The sequence below is a fragment of the Carlito syrichta genome, unplaced genomic scaffold (assembly GCF_000164805.1).
Source record: "Carlito syrichta isolate Samal-C Ts95f unplaced genomic scaffold, Tarsius_syrichta-2.0.1 Scaffold304495, whole genome shotgun sequence".
Taxonomy (NCBI): domain Eukaryota; kingdom Metazoa; phylum Chordata; class Mammalia; order Primates; family Tarsiidae; genus Carlito; species Carlito syrichta.
The window spans coordinates 84,577-103,507 of record NW_007248591.1 but is presented as its reverse complement, the minus strand read 5'-3'; the positions used below and the strand labels follow the sequence as shown (position 1 = coordinate 103,507).

At 59.8% G+C, this 18,931-nt stretch overlaps 1 protein-coding gene across 1 annotated transcript in view; it reads right to left on the bottom strand.

Annotated features, from left to right (window-relative positions):
* The window catches only part of LOC103262435 (serine/threonine-protein phosphatase 2A 55 kDa regulatory subunit B gamma isoform-like), a gene marked incomplete at its 3' end in the record, with an annotated part of 28,333 nt that extends 12,962 nt beyond the window's left edge, over window positions 1–15,371 (bottom strand). Inside the window, exons 1-5 of the mRNA XM_021713359.1 lie at window positions 15,296–15,371; window positions 13,445–13,668; window positions 10,910–11,075; window positions 8,709–8,821; window positions 6,395–6,572 (exon numbers count right to left, since the gene is read on the bottom strand). Of these exons, the coding sequence (XP_021569034.1) occupies window positions 6,395–6,572; window positions 8,709–8,821; window positions 10,910–11,075; window positions 13,445–13,668; window positions 15,296–15,371 (757 nt within the window). The remainder of the gene's footprint in view (window positions 1–6,394; window positions 6,573–8,708; window positions 8,822–10,909; window positions 11,076–13,444; window positions 13,669–15,295) is intronic.
* Between the last annotated feature and the right edge of the window lie 3,560 nt (window positions 15,372–18,931).

Sequence of the window (18,931 nt, the reverse complement as noted above, 5' to 3'; positions counted from 1 at the left end):
CCCAGGCGGGTCTCAAACCCACAGACTCAGGCAATCCACTCACCTCAGCCTCCCAAAGCACTGGGATTACAGGCTGAGCCACCGAGCCCAGCTGTGAAAGATTTCTTTATTCCCGACAACTATCCATATGAAAGAATTTTAGGAGGGAATGGTGGTTCACGCCTGTAATCCTAAGTGGTTTGAGTGGCTGAGGCGAGAGGACCGCCTGAGCCCAGGGGTTCAAGACCAGCCTGGGCAACTTGGCGAGACCTCGTCTCTAAAAGAATTAACAAAAATTTAGCTGGGTGCAGCCACGTGCACCTGTAGCTCCAGCTACTTGGAAGACTGAAACGGAAGGATCACCTGAGCCCAGCAGGTCAAGGTTGTGGTGGCCGTGATTGTGCCACTGCACTCCAGCCTGAGCGACAGAGTCACTCATACTCCAAAAGACAAAGAAGAGTTTTACATGCGTGGACGCTGGTTGGCCCATGAGGCTGAGAAACAGGCTCTGAGTCATGTACTTTCTCTTGTCCTTCAGGGTCCCGGGCCTCTGAGCCACCTGGAGCCCAGATCACCCCTTAGGGGGTCTACATCCTAAGACCACACAGACACAATGGTCTTCCAGGCTGCTCCACCTGCAGTCAGGCGAGGCACCTCCAGTGCTGGGTCCGTTGTAGAGGGCAGAGGACAGGGAGAGCCCTCACCGGGGTCCTAACCGCAAGGCTTCCACCTGAGAGTGGGGGAGGCAGTCCTAGTAAGAGAAAATAGTGTGCCCCAAGGTCAGTGGAAGTACTGTGGACCCAGGGGGTCTCTGACCAGCCTGGGAGGGGTGTGGAGGGGCAGACATCAGAGGCTCCCCCGACGGGTGGTCAGACGCTGTGGGTGGGCTGACGGCGGTCAGCCAGGCTCCGAGGGGATGGTGTGGTCGGGAGGAGGGACAGAGAAGGCAGAGCCTGCACACGCGGACCCCGGCGGCGGGAGGAGGGGGCCGGTCTCACCCCAGAGGTGGGCGGAGCTGACACCCAGGGTGCAGGGCACCGTGGAGGGGTCCCGGCTTCTCCAGAAGTGGAAGGGGAACCGCCGAGAGCCTGACGTTGGCTCCGATGGAAAGCAGCCAAGCCAGGCAAGGTGGGACTCAGGCTGCAGTCCGGGGAAGAGTGGGAAGGGTGGGGCGCCCCTTTCCAGCGTGGGGGTGAGGCAGAGGGAGGAGGCTGGCGGGGTCCTAAGACCTGAGCCTTGGCGAGCCGAGGTTGAGCCGGCAGGCCGTCCCCCGCCGTTCAGAAGAGCCCTGGGTGGCATTCCAGCAGAGGACACGTCCTCAGAGCCGCCCTCCTTGCTGTCACTCAAAGCAATGCCCTTTTTTTCTCCTTTGCTAAAAAGAGTGTTTCTTCTTGACGCAGCAACGAAAAATCAATTTTGCTGACACGGAAGGCGTCACCGACTGGACTCAAAGGACAGAGCAACACAGCAAATACCTCCAGTGGACTCTGAGGACTGAGTGGCCTCGTCAGGGCAAGTGAGGACACAGGGAGCAAGAGGTAAAAGAACGCGAACCCCCAGGCCGACCACGACTTCCCTGGCCTCTGCTCAGGTGCGGCCCTTCCAGCCCTGGGCTTTCTTGGCGGACCAATCAGACCTGCCACCCTCTGACAGCCAGAATGCTCCCCGGTGCCATCTGCCCAAAAGGTGTCTCAAAAATCCAGAGCCCCTCCCTGGCTCCACGCGGCGTCACAGCTGCCTCTCTGGCCTCCTCCCACGTCAGAAACGGAACGCCTTCTCTAACGACTCCGCTGTGATCAGGCCCACCTGCAACCCGCAGTCCTGACACCCCCCCCCCCACGGAGGTTGTCTCCAGGGACGTGTGCTGTGTCCCTCTGCTCTGGGTCCATGTCTTGCCACTCCTGTGGCCGGGCCGCCGCCGGCCGGGGGAGAGCCAGGTGTGGGTGAGTCCCTGGCGAAGCGCTCTAGTCCAGGGAGGTCTCCACAAGGACCATGTGCCCCTGGAGACTCCGCTCAACTCCTTCCAAATGCCCAGGCTCTGCCGGCCTGGGCCACCTGGAGCCCAAGACCGAATCTCCTGCCTTCTGTACACACACGCTCTTCTCTTGCTAAGGGCCGGGATAGGGCACAGGCCCACCAGCTCATGATTCACTTCCACAGAGCTGGAAGCTACACAGAGATTGGACGCAGAGTCCTATGTCAGGACCTGTAGCCGGGAAGTCCCCAGGACCCGAGGGACCCCAGCCACCGACACACCCTCCTTATCACTAGCCCTCACCTGGCTCAGATCCGGGGGTCAATGATCATTTTCACTCCAGTGCACACGTCACCGGTGCTGTGCCCACACAGTCACTTGGCAAAACCACCACTCCGGCTCTCTTTCCACCAAGCCGACACCTGCAGGCAGCAGCAGGTGGGTGAGAAATGCACGCGGCCACACTGGCGAGGACCCCCGACCCCCACATCACTGCCCACCGGTTCCAACGCCAGGCGTCTCGCTGATGGTTTATCATCTGTCTGTCCACTCCCAGAGGGCAGGGCCTGTCTCTGTGTGGTTCTAGCATCCAGCACAAGGCCTAGCACACAGTAGGCACTCAATAAACACCTTCCGGTAAATGGCGTGCCCTCCAACATATGGACAGGGCACAGTCAGTGTGTTCACGAGGGATGAGGAGGTGAGGTTGACAGAACTGACTACGGAAGACTTTGTCTGCTGTCCTGGGACGAATCAACCCCCTTGTTCACAACTAACCGGCTCCAATGTCCTGTGGCCGCCTCGGTCCAAAGAAAGTCACGATGTCTCCGTCCTTAGGATCTCAATGCTCATGGCCCTGACCCCATCTCTCACTCCCTCTCCCGGGGGCTCCCTGCTGGTCCCCTACCTGCCAAGTGTATTTGCTGGAAGTCAACCCACCCACGGCGCTCACTCACGGCCCCTCTGAAGCCGGCCATGGTGCATCAGTAGCTGCTTCTTGTCACCTGGAAGCAGTCAGGTAGGCAGGAGACACAACCCTTTGCAACACAACAGGGATTCAAACGCTAAGAAGGTGAATTCAGACCTGACAAGCGAGGGCGGAAGTCTCTGCTTGGGGCTCTTCCGACTTTGACCCCCAGCAGGAAGAACTCGCCTTGGGGTACAGCAGGCAGCACGGAGGGGGCAGAGTCCGGCTGGTGGCCGCCAGCCACATGCGGCCGTTTAACTTGGTCTGAGTGGACTGCAACTAAGTCGTGCGAACAATGCTGTTCCTCCGTCATTCCGGCCCCGTGCCCAGCGTGCAACGGGCGCCTGAGGCTGGCAGCCGCCGCCCAGTGTGGCACAAACAGGGCCAGCCCGGCACCCCCGGCAAGTTCCGCCGGGTGGGGCTGAGGGCAGACTCCACGCCCGCTGTCTTGCCTTCAGGACTTGTCTCTCCATGGCCCCCTCCTGTTGACGGTCGGGGATATGTTTTATTCTACGCATGGTGGCGACGTTAAATTCCCTTTCAAAAGACAGTTCCTTGGGCAAAAATAAAGCCACTCGACTTACAGAAAATGAGCAAAAAATGGGGGGACATGGAGAATGTAAACGAAAGAGTGCATGGCATCCAGACGGTCGCACTTGTGACGGCGTCTTGCGTTGCCAGTGACTGGCATTCGGAGCCCCATGCTGGAAGAAGGCCTTCCACTCCCGGCTGGGAGAAGGTTGCACCACTGGCCAGGCCACCTCAGATGCCCCGGCACCTTCCACCCTCCTGGAGCCAGGGGGCCTCCTACCTGGATCTCAGTCTCTCACCTCTGGGGCCCCCACGGCAGCTGGCACGGACCCTGGGTTCCAGCCACTGAATCCTTACAGCAGTCCAGAGACAAATGGTTCAGGGGCTCCTGTCACCACCCAAGCGCCACGGTAAGGAAGCTCAGGTTCGAGGAGGGTGCTTTCACCACCCAGTGCTGCAGCGGGCAGCCAAGGGCAGAGCAAAAGCACGGGGCCAGACCATGGAGACTGAGCCCAAGCCCCAGCTCTGTCCCTGCCGGCTGGGGACTCTGACCGCACGCCCCACTCCCCTGAGCCTCCGTCTCCTCCTCTGTAGAAGGGATGACCACAACACTGCCGCCGTCTTGGAGCGCCAGGTGAGAGGAATGGCAAATGGGCTTGTGAACTGTGAAGCACTGTCCAGGAAGCTCTGTGAGTCCCATGCCCTCCCCCGGGGGTCTCCTGCCCAGCTCTCCGTTAGAGGACCGCCTTCCCCTTCACCCGGGCACCCACTGAGCTGGGGGGAAGCTGACTCCCTCCAGCACCAGGGAGAGGTGCCGGAATCTGGCCTGGCCAATCAGAGCACTGCATTCTCCCTACCCCAGGCATGCCCCCACAGTGACTGGCTCAGAGGGTGCCCCTGAAGCCCAAGCGGAGCCAATCGGGTGCCATCGAGGGGGGCGGCAGGACTGTTCAGAGAGAACTGGTCTCGTTTCTCCTGGACTCTATCCTGGGAGGACGGGGGCCAGCTGCTGGCACCAAGTGACCACCACATGGAGGCTGGGATTGAGGCCAGGGCAGAGCAGAGGCTGAAGCCGGGAGCCGTCTCCTGCCCAGCTCTCCGTTAGAGGACCGCCTCCAGCGCCACTCAAGCCCGAGTCCACCCATGCCTGAAGCCCACGTAAGTCGGCAAGTGTCCCTGCAGCAGAAAGAGTCCTGGCCAGCCGATGCTCTGAGCACTGTGGGTGGGCAGAGCCCACTGGACTTTGAGCCTGAACGGGGGGTCAGACAGACCCCAACCAGCCCTCTACGTCCTGCCAAACCTGAGCTTCAGTCTCTCAAAGCAGCTCCAGTCCCAGCTCTTTCTGGAACGCTCCCGACCATCCTAATCCAGCCTCCAGGCTTGGGCAGCCCACTCCTTTGAGGCAGGGGAAAGGAGACAGGTGCTCAGTGTCTTCTGACAGCCACTAAGTCCTGACTCAGTGGTGGGCAAATCACACAAGGGACTCCCTGGCTGAGCTCCCCACAGCTCTGCGAGGGAGGGATTACCGCAGAGGCGAGGCTCAGAGGGGAGAGGAGACTCACCCGAGGGGCTTGAAGGCGGCAGCCAGGCTCACACAGGGCGTGCCCCCGCGCCCTCTGGCTTGGCTCAGAGAACATCTGACACTTGAGCTTGAAACCTTCCAGCTTCCTTCTTCTTGGCTCTGGAGGGTCTCCCTGCCCAGAGGGGTCTGGCCCCTCCTGGCTCTCGGCCCCCAAAAGCCACTTGTGACCCTCTTTTCTTCCTTCCCGGGTTGGCCCCTCCTGGCCCCTCCTGCCCCCAACCAGTCCCGGCTTCGTTTCCAAGGGACACGGGCACTCCTGGCCAAGGAGCCGTGGCAGTAGCAGGTGCAACCTCCCCTCTGCCTGGAGCTGCGTGTGCAGGGCCGAGTCATCTCAGCTCTGGGTGCCCAGGGCCACCCAGTGCTGGGAGACGCTGGCTGCTTGAGGGTTTTCCCCTTCCATCACACACTGGTGACATCCGTCACACGGGGCGGGGTTGGTGCAGGGGTTAGATGTGAGACTCTGGAACCAGAAGGCCTGTGCCAGTCCCAGCTTTGACACCTGCAAGCTGTGAGCTCCGAGTAAATTGGGCTCTCTGTGACTCGGTTTCTTCATCCGCAAAGGGGGATTAGGATAGTACCTATCTTATAGGATTTTTGTAAAGATGAAATGAGTTACAATTAACACGTGCTAAGCACAGAGTCTGACACCAGAGCCTCGCTGGGTATTATTATGGTTGTTGTTGTTGTTATTATTCTGCGGAATAGTGACATCTTAACAACCTGCCTGCCCTGTCCATCGCAGCCCCTGGTAGGCCAAGCCTTACGCTGTCCCCCCGGCCAGTGCTCACACATCACCGGTTATTTTCTCACTGGTTGGTGGGGGACGGTTCGTGCTGTTGTCCCCAGCCCGTCCTGACACAGGAGACACTGAATAGGGGCCCCCGGTGACCCCAATCTAGCTGGACTTCTGACACCCTGGTTGTCACTCTGAGCCCTGGGCAGGGCCCCAGTGCTGTTCCACTTTCGCTGCCAGGACCTGCCTGGAGCCCCAGGGGGAGCGCCCAAGGGACTTCCAGCCAACTGTCTGGGGGCATCCGCCGTCCCCCCTCCAGGGCAGTTGCACCCTGGACTTCCTGTCTCCTTTCTAATTCCTGGGGAGGCCCCAGGATGACAGGGAGCACGGCCACCCCGGAGGAGGCAGAGGGTCACACGCAACTCTCAGCAGCTATGACGGCACAGTTCTCAGAAACAGACACGACATCTGAGTCCACGCCCGGGCCTCCCACGCAGACTATGAGCCCAAAGGAGCCTCGTCTAAGAAGGCTCCAAGCTGAGCGGCCGGCCGCCCACGCAGGCCCCCGCCCCGCCACCGCGAGCCCCGCGCCCTGTGGGGACGGGATGGGGCCGCGACCAAGGATACTGAAGCTCCTGTCGGTGATGGCCAGGTGCCACAGGTTGATACGCAGGTCGTCCGCAGACATGTAGGTCTCACAGTCGCTGTTGACGGAGATGGAGTTGATGTGGTAGGTGTGGCCGTTGGCGAAGATCCTCCGGGGGCTCACCTCCACCATCAGGTCCATGGGCTTCAGCACGGGCACCTGCGATGGGAGGGGCGGGGTCAGAGCAGGGCAACACAGTGGGAGGCAAGGGCACCGGGCGGGCCGGGGGGCTGCATCGGGAGATGGCACACAGGGGCCCGTGATCTATGCCGGGTGTCCATCCTGGTCCTCATGGTCTGAAACAGGCAGCGACAGATGGCACGCGCCCACTGCCTGCCCAGCCCTGCAGGAAAGGCTGCCCTCCTTCCCTCGCATGCCTGGGATGGGCCCCGAGCCCTGGCCTGGACGCTTGCCCACCATGTGTCTGGGGAGAAGTGCCAGAACCCCTCTGCACCTCAATTTCCTCACCTCTAAAATGGAATGCAATGGAATGGAGAGACGCCAAGACTGAGCCAGCCAGCTGTCCGTGTCTCCTTCCTACGACGTAGTGCTGTCACTGGGAAGTGGTGGCCCAGACGCAGACTACGTTTCCCAGCAGCCCTTGCACCTGGCATGGCCACGTGACCAGTTCTGACCAAAGAGACGTGAGCAACGTGATGCCTGGTGCTGGCGGCCGTGTGCCTGCTCCACCTGGAGGGTGAGGAGGACCCAGGCCCTGGGGGTGGGGGCACACGAGGTGGGAGGAATTCCACACCGGACCTTTCTGCAGTGGGAAATACTCTTCTCCTTCAACTCTGGACTGACGGGGATGTTTGTCACAACCACCAGAGTTGGCCTGACGCATACAAGCTCTCATCTCAGAGGGCCGGGTGAGGAGTCGCCGTGAGGGCATTAGACGCCGGGCTCCACAGCCCTGAATGCCGCTTGTCACAGCCCTGACCAACCCTGCGGCTGTGGTCTGCTCCCATCCCAGTGTGCTGGGGACGCGTTAGGGGCGCCAGGCATCTCCTCTGGGCTGTCTCTCTGTCTCTCACAGGAAGCTGGGCAGGGGTGCGTGGCTCGTGTGAAGTGGGAAACAGACAAGGCAAGAGACAAGACGAGGACAGACCAGGACACCCGCTCTTTCCACCTTTGCCTCCTTCAGCCTCAGTTCGTAGTCAAGTGTCTTGGACTGTGCGTGACTTACAGAGCACAAACTCTGACACTGGGAGGGAAATACATCGGATTCCCAGAGGCCAACACCAGGCCAATCAAGATGTCATCACTGCGTCCCCACCTCCAGAAGAAACCCTCGTACACTTTCTTGGGGCTGGGGGTGAGGCGGGGGCAACCTCACCCTCATTACATCAAAGCTAACTGGCTTCCCTGCTTCCTTGGAATTTCTTTGTGCGATCTGCCCATTACTGAAAGGCCAATGTGTTGGAATATCGGCGTCTCGTCTCAGGAACAACACTGATCGCCGCTTTATGCTATGACACCTCGCTGGACATGCAGCCCGTGTGTGCCTGCTAAATCTCTTCCCGTGAGGCCAAGCACTGTGTGAGCCAGCTAAGTTGTGCTGGGCCTTTGTCCTCCAGGCTTCCAATCCACAAAGCTCCACTGACCGATTCTCCTGACTCTGCCACTCACTCAGCTGAGCAGTGAGTTGTTGCCTCTCTCTGGGCCTCCGTTTCCCCACTTGTACAACAGGGGATTCTCTGACTTTCTCTCCCCCCTCCGCTGCAGGCGAAAGCACTTTGCAGACATGCACCACCACACCTCATGGTCACAAGACTCCCAGAAGAAACATGACCTTCTCTGTTTTGCTGGAGAGGAAACGGAGGCATGGAGCAGGGAGATGTCCATGGCCTCCCAATGTGGAAGCAGCCCAGACGGGATCTGAACCTGACTCTGGGTTGAATCTCAAAGGTCCCTGGAGTCTAAAACCCTCAGTTTTTTTTTGGTTTTTTTTTGAGTTGGAGTCTCACTCCATCGCCCAGACTGGAGTGCAGTGGCCGCTCCCGGCCTCGACCTGCTGGGCTCCAGCGATCCTTCCACCTCAGCCTTCCGAGTAGCTGGGACTACAGGCGCGCGCTACCACGCCCGGCTCATTTTTTATTTGCTGTAGAGATGAGGTCCCGCCAAGTTGCCCAGGCGGGTCTCGAACCTGTGGGATCAGGCAATTCACTCACCTCGGCCTCCCCCAAAGCACGGGATTACAGGCTGAGCCACCGAGCCCGGCTAATCCTCACTGTTTAACGAACGAAGAGTAAGCGCCCTTCCCAAACGCCGAGCCTTCTGTGCCCAGCATCTCACCTGCAGCGACGTCACTGTGGAGAGGTCCTTAAGTTTCCCTTCCTCATCCTTGAGGTTATAACCCTCGGGCCTTTTGTCTCGCTCCGTGATCTTCCATAATTTGATCGTCTTATCTTTAAAAGCAGAACAAAGTCAAGCAAGGCACGGAATGAGCCGGCAGGGCAGAGGACAGATGTCCACATTAGTCAGCTGGATAAAGGTGGCCCTCCCGGGGGAAGGGGGATTCTGCCAGCAGCTGGCTTTTGGACACAACCTGGGACTCTTCCCTGGGTCTCCCTCCACCTGCCGGCTGGCCTGCAGATTTTGGACTTACCAGCCCCCACAGTCACAGGAGCCACTTCCTTAAAATCAGTCTCTCTCTCTCTCACCCTACTGGTTTTGTTTCTCTGAAGAACTCTATTTCAGTAGCCAAAACAGATACCCGCATATTCGTGAGAAGAAATTGGGTAGAAAATTGGCACCCTTAAAGCCTCTGAGAGACGCCACCAGGAGAGAGGGGAGCTGGTATTCAAGGTGGGAAGTTTTATGAGACACGGGACTGGAGAAGCAGGAAGAAGTGACGTGTCCCTCTTACACGTGCCATTTTTAAAGTTTTTCTTTTTCTGAGTCGGGGTCTCACTCTGTTGCCCAGGCTGGAGGACAGTGGTCTGACCATGGCTCACTGCAGCCTGGACCTTCTGAACTCAGGTGATCCTTCTGCCTCAGCTTCCCAAGTAGCTGGGACTAAAGGCATACGCCCCATGCCTGGCTAATCTTTTTCTCGTGTTTGGTGACAAGGTCTCGCTGTGTTGCCCAGGCTCATCTCGAACTCCTGGGCTCAAGGCGCCCTCTCGCCTTGGCCTCCCAAAATGCTGAGATCAAAGGCGTAAGCTGCTGCGCCTGGCCAGCCTGTAAAAACAACACGTGAATGAGGCCTCAAGTGACCTCCAAAACCCGTATGCCCACTCCTGCTCCCACAGGGGAAGGTCCACTGGCTCAGGTGCCGCAGGGTCTTGTCAGCCACCATCCTGCTGGGACAGCACCGGCTGTCCTGGGGTATCTTCTTGGGAGAATGACTTAAGTTCCTCCGGAACTATTCCCTGAAGGGGCTCACCGGGTCGAATGGAAGGTCTATTTTTAACTCCTTTAGAAATCGCCACACTGTTTCCCACAGAGGTTGTGCTCATTTACAGTCCCACCCACAGTGGTCATGGCGCATGATTTTTGAGATGTGCTGTTGGATCTGATTTGCTAGAACCTTGTTGAGAATTCTTGGATCTATGTTCATCAGGGATATGGGCCTGCAGTTTCTTTCTTTGTGGGCTCTGCACCCAGTTTGGGTATCAGGGTAATGTCAGCATCATAAAATAATTTGGGGAGAGTTCTGTGTTTCTCGATTGCTCGGAATACTTTCAGCAGAATGGGTCTCAGCTTCTCCTGTATGTTCTGTGGTTCCTGGGTGGCTGCCATCCCTCCACAATCCCAGAAGGGACTGTGTCCACCCTGCTATGGCTCAGGAAAGACCACTTCCCCGAGGTCGCAGAGCAGGGACAGAATCCAGGTGTGTCCTGCCCGGATGCCAGGCTGCTCTGACTCCTGGGGGCTGAGTGGGAGGAGGACGGGCCACCGGCCCCAGCCCGCTGCCCCTGAGCAGGACGGCCCAGCTACACCCTCAGTGGGGCCCGCGGAAGCAGGCGTCCGGTCGAGAGCCTCCAGGGGGCCTGCAGGGGCACGTCTCTCCCCAAGGCAGAAGCATGAAGAGGCCGGCCAGGGTCCCACACCATCGCTACTCCCACTGCCCCCCAAGGCCTCGGGTGACCGCCCCAGTCAGGGGACTCTGGGATTCGGGTGGGAAGGAAGAGTTCAGTTGTGTCAAGCATCCCCTGCGTTTGCTGACCCGGCCCCTCCTCTGCCACGCTCCCTCGCCCTAAGAATGGAGTCAGACAGACGGCTGTGACGGCACCACGCACAATGGGGGGGTAACCCCCACATCCAGCCACGGGGAGACGCAAGGAAGCCCCAGCACGTCCACTTACGGGATTTACATACGGCTGGAGATGCTATCTTTCCAGAGCTTGGAAGATGCAGAAAAATGCTCCCAAGATAAGGGAAGCAGAAAGCAGCGTCTGGTGCAAACCGCCGCAACCCAAGCCCTGACCCGCGTGCGCAGAGGGGTGCACGCGCACACGCACATGCACACACGCGGCCAGGGCGTGCCTCACCGTTGGTGGACAGCAGCGAGTGGGCAGCGTTCTGCTGCGGGAGCCACTTGATCTTGTTGATCTTCTCCTCTATCTCCAGGCTCTTGAGGTAGTCGAACTCCGGCTCGTGGCTCTGGAACGTGCTGTAGACGTCGTACTCGCCCTGGCTGTGGGGCGCATTTTTACTCTGTGGGGAAAGCCCGGGGAGGGGCCTGAGCGTGGCGGCTGGCCAGAGCGATGGCCCAGACCTCAGAGGCCCGACACCGTCGTGGCCACCTGGCGCCGGGCTGGGCCGGGGGTCCGACTCCAGGGTCGAAGGAAGCCCCCGCTTTCAGGGGCCAGGTTCCGCCTTCCCATCAGTCCACCAAGCAGGAACAGCACCCAAGCGGCCCGTGTTTCCCGAGCGCCCACTGTGTGCCGGACGCCGGGCTCAGCGCGTCCACGCGTCATCCCACTCAACCTCCAGGCCTCCTCTGCAGCGGGTATCCTGCCTCTCCCCATCTCACGGGCGGGCCCGTGGAGGGAGGCTCGGAGGGAGGTGACCGCCAAAAGCCATATGCCCACTCCTCGTCCTCCCTGTGCTGAGGCCTGGCGCCAAGGCCGAGACTCCGACCACCTTCCCGTCTCTCGCCCTGATCTGCTCCTGGGTGTGCCCTCAGGCCTGGCTCGAGGAATAAGTGAGTTTGGGCGGAGATTTTATACTGGGCCAGAATCTCCTGCAATGTCTGAATTCGAATGCTGTCTCCCAACTTTCCCACACTGGTCTAGGCGACAGAGCTCCTTGTAGCAGATACCCTTCTGGTGGACCCCCAAGATAGCGAGGTAGGGGACCCCTGAATGCTCCAGAGGCCACATTCTCGGGGGACAATTCTAGCCTACAGGACAACATGAAACTCCAACCAGGAACAGACGGAGACATTCAACCCAGCACGATTTAAAGTTTTTCCGTTAGTTTTTCAAAAGCATCTATTTTTATATTCCTATCCCTGTCTTGCTTTGGAAAGCTTTAAAGTTCTTCAGTGTTTTCTGCCTCTACTTCACTTCCTCTCCCACGAGAGGTCAGCGGGATCGGAAAGAAGGAAGAAGGAAAGGAGAAAAATTCAAAGCTGAGAAACTTGCGTCTCCCAATTTAGCTTCTCTCTGAAATTTGGCTAAAGGGAGGCCCGGCCCTGCAGCCCCTGGTGGGACGCTCTGTCCGTGTCGTGAAACCCACAGCACCCGCCAGAGGGTCACGCTCGGATAACGGATCTGCAGCTGCTGGCATGTGTCCTTGGCCAGCTATTTAAAACCCTCAGCGCTCCGGTCTTCTCATCTGTGAAATGAGAGAAATGACAGCAGCGATGGCTCCACCACCAGGGCCGTGGGGAGGGCTGTGAGGGAGAGGCAGAGCCAGAGGAGGGGCGCCAGCTGTGAGGACGTGCTTGGGAGTGCGGGAGAGGAAGGCGACTGTGCAGTGCCCCTTCTCCCTCTCCCCTCCTCCTCCCGTTTCCTCCTCCTGCCTCTCCCCTCCTCTGGTCTCCCGGTTCCCCTCCTCTGCTCCTTCTCCCCCTCTTCCCTCCTCCTGGGCTTCTGGGATGTCTTCCACATCTAACCCCAGCACACCTTTGCTGGCGGCGACGCCCCTCTCTGAGGCCAGCTGGTGTGTCAGTGACAAACCACAGTCCCAGGATCGCCCGGGTTTCTGTCCCTGGTCTACCAGGTGGGGGGCGCCTCTGAGTCTCCTCTAGGATGGGGTGTGGGTTCCGACCCACTCAGGCGACCAGCGATGAGTCAGTGAGAACAGTACCGGCATACTCGGCCAGGCATCCGACTGCAGCAGGGGCTCGGTAAACGGGAGACTTGTATCCCAAGGTTCTTTCAGTGTTTCAGAAACGTGCCCCCGGGGGGGCTGTCCCAGGCACTCTGTCTCACCCAAAATTGTGCTGGACAGCCAATCCCACGGGCTGGGGACGGGCGCAAGAGCCCACGCCGCAGCCAAACCACCCAGCCCCCAGCCCAGCCACGGGCCACTGACAGCTGGCCAAGAGCGGATCCTCCCTCCCTCTCTGCCGTGGCTCTGCCCCATCCCGGTGGGTCCGCTGGGGTCTAGGACAGAGCACAGCACATGGGAGCAAGCCGCAAACATCTGCCAAGGGGAGGGCTCAGAACACGGCTCTGCCTGCCCACCTGGTGGGCTCCCACCTCTGCCCCCAGCCCGGGGCCTGCAGCCTGGAGCATCCCTTTCCCTGACTCCCCAGGGATCCTGTGGTGCAGGCAGGGCAGTTGTCCCTGAGGCCCAATCACAAGAGGATGCCCTGCGGCACCCTGTGGGACGAACACTTGCCTGTCAATCGGAGCGCAGTCCCCGCCTTCCGACCCTTCCAGACCCCGCCCCTTCCAGACATGCTCCATCTGAGACCACGCCTCTTCCAGACCCCGCCCCCTCCAGACATGCTCCATCCCAGACCACGCCCCTTCCAGACTTGTCACACCCAGATGGCGCCCATTCAGATCACGCCCCTTCCAGACCCCAGCACCCACCCCTTCCGCCTCCCATCAGACCCCAGCGCCTCAAACCTCTGGTTCCCGCTGGAAGATGACAACCCGGCCGCCCTTGTCGCCCGTGGCCAGCAGCTCTCCGGTGTGGTTGAACTCGACGGTGGAGATGATATCAGCTGCGAGGGCAAAGCGAGACACGGGTGATGGCTGTGAGGACCTGCCTCCCCGGGCGCTGAGCACTTCCACAGCACGGTGCTCCCGGGGGCCCCAGGAAGCAGAGGAGCGCCCGAGGGGTCGGGAGCCTTGAGGAGGGGCCCATTGGCCTCTTCCGAGGGGTTCCCCCCGTCTGCTGAGCAGGTGATAGGGTGCCCGCCCCTCCCCGTCCCAACCCTCAGCCCGCTGGGCCCCGCGGCAGCCAGGTGGCCGTGCTCTAGGCCTCGGGTCAGCTAGGAGAGGGCCATTCTACCCGGCTGAGAGTGGGGTCAGCTTCCAGAGGAGGCCATGCATGCTGGAGCCTGGGAAAGTGGACGGGGACCGTACTGTCCAGGCCGAGGCCAGGACAGAATGGCTTCAGTCGTCAGCGTCTCCACTGGACCCCTTTGGGGAGTGCAGGCCCCGAACGGAGGCGGGCCTGGGGAAGCCAGCCTGAGATTCCCGGGGCGGGCGCAGGACAGGGCCGGCAGAGGCTTCCGGCGGGGGGCCTCAGACCCCCACACACTGTGACGGCAGTCACCGGCCAGCTCTGCAGGGACTGGACCCTCCACGGGAGCCGAGGGGCATCGGAAGCCACCTGGACGTGGCCTCGTCCTTGGGTCTTGCACCCCACCAGGCCCTTGTGCTGCGTCAGCCTCAGAAAGGCCACCCCTTCCCAGTGCCTGTGTCGACAAACAAGACACTCCTCTGCCAGGCACCCGCTCAGGACATCACATGCAGCAAGGCTGGGGGGAGTGAGCCCCTCCCCTCCGAGACCAGCTGAGCGGCCCCGCCTTCAGGCAGGCCCCCGGGACCGCTCCCCAGTCTGTGCTCCTGGAACGCCGGGCTCAGCTCTGCAGGCCCCCGGACCCGATCCTCCGTCTCCCCTGTCCTCCCTCCCTGCCACGTTTCCTCAAGGTGCTCAGGAACCTTTGCTGTGGGGTTGCCCCAGTACTGGAGTCTTTGACACCCAGGGCTGGCCCTTGTGCGTAGGCAACGGTTTGGAGAGGATTGACTGCCCCATCTCCAGGCCCCAGCTTTTGCATCTGGGACCCAGGGAAACAACCCCCCGTCATCAACATTCTCAGGTTCTACGGGTCACAGAGAAGGCTGGCCCACACATTCCAGGGGGCCAGCCCAGGGATCGGGGAGGGCAGGGGGAGGACAGGAACCTGGCCTGGGTGGAAGAAACCCATCCCTCCTAAGGGCTGAGACCACGCCGGAGGACTGCTTGCCAACTCAAAGCCCGAGGGCTATGCCACCGACCTGTTTTACCGGAGCTTCAAAACGACTTTTATTCTTGAATTCCTCCCTATTATTTGAAAAGCACGTTTCCTATAAAAACCCACATTTCCAGGATGTCTGGGAAGACAGAAGTTTCCAGAACACCGTCCCTCTAAGCCCAAGCAGCAGCGGCTGACAGGAGCACAGCCGGGCCTACCCCGTGAGTGGGACCGCCGTCACTTCCCACACTCCTGGCCTGGACTCTGCGGGCTCCAAAATCTCTGATCCTGGCTTTAGCAACACGGATCTACTTGCAAACACGCCACGGATCCGACCATTCCTTCAGGCAGCCCTGGGCAGGCACTCAGCAGGCCCCTCTGCCCCCAGCTCTGCTCTTACAGCGGCCAGGTGGGGGCTAAACTCCAGGGTCAGTGCGTCTCTCTGCTCACAACCCTCCGTGGGCTCCAAATCTGAACGCCCATCCCTCGGCGACCTCCTCCTCTAAGCACCCACCTCTCGGGGGACGGCAGCTCCTGCCCCCGATGAAGACACGAACCCAACACCGCGGGCTCCAGATGGCTCCCGCCATCTCCCTGGCCTGGACGGAGACTGGGAACGCCCAGGACTGACCATGGCACTGGACGGAGTCTGGGAACGCCCAGGACTGACCATGGCACTGGACGGAGACTGGGAACGCCCAGGACTGACCATGGCACTGGACGGAGACTGGGAACGCCCAGGACTGACCATGGCACTGGACGGAGACTGGGAACGCCCAGGACTGACCATGGCACTGGACGGAGTCTGGGAACGCCCAGGACTGACCATGGCACTGGACGGAGACTGGGAACGCCCAGGACTGACCACGGCACGAGTCGCCCTCCGCTGTACACTCAGAGTGAGGCAAGGCTCTCAGAGCGGCCTTCCAGCGCCCCCCGCCCCAGGCAGACCACATCCGGAGCCGAGCCTCGCCCAGTCCTGCACCTGTGTGGGCCGTGCCTCCCAGCCTGGGCCAGGCGACCTGCCTGCCTACATCCCCGCCGCCTTGGCTGCGGGCCTGATTTGCTTGGGCCCGCGGGACGGCAGTCGACAAGCCACGGGCAGACTGGAAGGGGGATAACACACCGGGGGTCGCCATCTGTTGCCAAGGGAAGGACTTGCCCAGGCTAGCCCGCAGGTCCCTGGGGACGGAGCGGGAGGGTTGCATGTGGCCGAGCCACCAGCCAAACCCAGGCTCCAGCCGGGCCCTCGGACACGCAGACTGGGGCAAGCCCAGCCAAGTCCAGATCCCGGAGCCTGCAGATGCGAGAGTGAAATGTCGACTGCTGCATGCGCAGGGTCTCCTGGTTTTAACTCAGCAAAAGGGAACTTGCACCTGCCCGGCCTCCCCCAGACTCATGTGCTACTCTCCGCCGTGATCCCTCCAAACTCCAGACTCCTTGCCGCCTCTCAAAAGTCCCTGCCAGACAGTCCCCTCGGCCTGGTGTGGTCTTCCCTGGGACATCGGCACCGCTCCTTCCCGTTCTTCAGATTCCACTCGGCGGCTGCCTTCTGCATCTGCACAACCGGGACCCCTTGTTCAAACTGCCGTGCACATGCCGAAGTCCCCGCCCAGGGCCCCTGCCTCCCACAAGCCTAACCCTATATTCTACAAGGCTGCCTCCCCCGCTAGACCGTAAGCTCCTGAGGGCGGGGGTCTCGGTCCTGTGGGCCCAAGGCCCCAAAGGGTGCCTACACACGGTCGGCATGCCAGAGACATCCACCCAACAAATGAAGTTTCTTTTTCCAGTACAGGCCCTTCCAAGGCAGCGCCCGACCTGCCTGGCCCTCTGAGCCACGGGCAAATGCCAGCTTTGACGGCGAGAGCACGCAGGAGAGACAGCAGGTGATTAGACGCAGGAGGACGGATGGGACATATTTCTCCATCCAGACAGATGCAGAGGTCATTAAACTTAGGAGGACGAGACAAGGAAGGCAGCCCTGTGGGAACGTGCGAGTGCCCACCCGGCATGGAGTCGGGAATGGGGACGGGTCCCGGCGGCCCTGACACTGTCCCTTTATGGGGCACCCCGTCCCAGCCCAGGGACCCCTGGTTGCCTCTGGGTTGAAGCTGTGCTGGGGTCCCAGAGATGGCACCGGCTCCTACTGCATGTCAAAACCTCCTAAGGCGAAAAGAACAGGACATAAAATCGTATATAAAATGCCTGTAATCATATAGACCAGTGATCATAGCCATGGTAAATAAGCAAACAGCGATGGGGAGAAAGCTGGAAGGAAATTCTCCCAAGTGTTAACAGATTTGGTTTTAGGAAGTTGAAATAACACATTTTTTCCTCTTCTTTCTCCTTTTTATGTTTTCTAGATGTTCTGTAATGAAGGCAAGCCTTCATTTTTAATGGCTTTACGGGGGTATAATCGATATAAAAACTGCATGTATTTATACATTTTGATGAGTTTGGACATATGCATAATGCATATTGTTTTTTATGATGGAAAATAACAATGCTATTAAATTAAAATGCCAGCGTAACTATTGCTATCCGGGGCCAATGTGGTCCACAAATGCCAGGCGGTTACCACAGTAACAGACTCTCACGCCTGCGGGAAATATACGATTTACATGCTCTTTTCACATCCACTGCCTCCGTTGAACCTCACGCCAGCCCCAGGGAGACATTACTATTCTTTCCTCTTGGCAGCTGAGGAGATGACAGTCCTTCCTGGGAGACGACCTCACGAGCTCTTTGCAGACCAGTCAGAAGTCCTGGCTGGAGTCCTGGCTCTGAGGCCGCCTCTGTGTGGCCTTGGGTAAGTCGCACAGCTTCTCTGAGCCTTAGTGTCATCACCTACAACACGCTGATGGTGGAGCCTTCCCAGGTTATACGCTCAAGTGAGACCTGGGTTTAAGAGGGCTTGGGAGGGAGGGCAAGAGGACCAGGATGCCAAGGAACGATGAATTGCCAAGTTTTACATTCATTTTTTAAAAATAATAGGTGGGGCCTTGCGATATTGCCCAGGCTGGTCTCACATGCCTGGCCTCAAGCGATCCTCCTGCCTCGGCCTCCCAAAGTGCTGGGATGACAGGCTTGAGCCACCATGCGGGGCCATGACCGAAATTTACTGGGTGGAAAACTAAAGCTTATTGTCATCTTGGCCTGTGGCCTTAGAATTTGCAGCAGCCAGCACTGGAGTGTGTGCGATGGATCTGTACCCAGCTTTGCAGCATCCTGCCCTGACCACCTGCCCCTCCAGGCCGGCTGTGCAAACAGGGACAAACAACGCCCAGATCTCACACCCCCGCTTGTCCCCGCCAGGGCGTTGCTTCCTGGGGCCCAGGAAGGAGCATCTATTCATTTTTGCACTGCATGTCTTCAGGGTCTGCCATAGGAAAAGCTGTCTCCCTGAGAGCCAGAAGTCCCCGCCAGTGAAACCATGGAATCGGCTGTTTGGGTGGCCACCTCTTTGAACAAAGTCCATCCTCTCACCTGGAACATCAGACCCATCTCCGGTCCCCACACCACCCCCTCCGGGAAGCTTGCCTAGATAGGCCCCTTTCCTTTCCACAGCTCAGTGGCATAGTCTCGAGGCTACTGGATACCCTTGGCAGGGGACAGAGCACTTCCTGCGTGTCTTGTGTCCGTGCTGTCTCTAGCCCTGACCAGGAAGGCAGCTCAGCACGGTGGTTGAGCACATCAACTCCCGCCGCCTTAGCACTTCCTATCTGCAGGCGCTGCACTAGGTGCTCTGGTAATAGCCGGGAGCGCCTGGCAGGGCGACTCTCACCAATAACAACAACAGGCCGGGCTCGGTGGCTCAGCCTGTCATCCCAGGGCTTTGGGAGGCCGAGGCGAGGGGATGGCCTGAGCCCGCGGGTTTGAGACCCACCCGGGCAACTTGGCGAGACCTCGTCTCTACAATACATCAAAAAGTAGCCGGGTGTGGCAGCGCACACCTGGAGTTCCGACTACTTGGAAGGCTGAGCGGAAGGATCGCCGGAGCCTGGCAGGTCGACGCCGGGGCGACTGTGACCGTGCTGCTGCACCCCGGCCTGGGCGACAGAGTGAGACTCCAACTGAAAGCTTTAAAAAAGCCGGGCTCGCCGGGCTCGGTGGCTAGCCTGTCATCCCGCACCTTTGGGAGGCTGAGGTG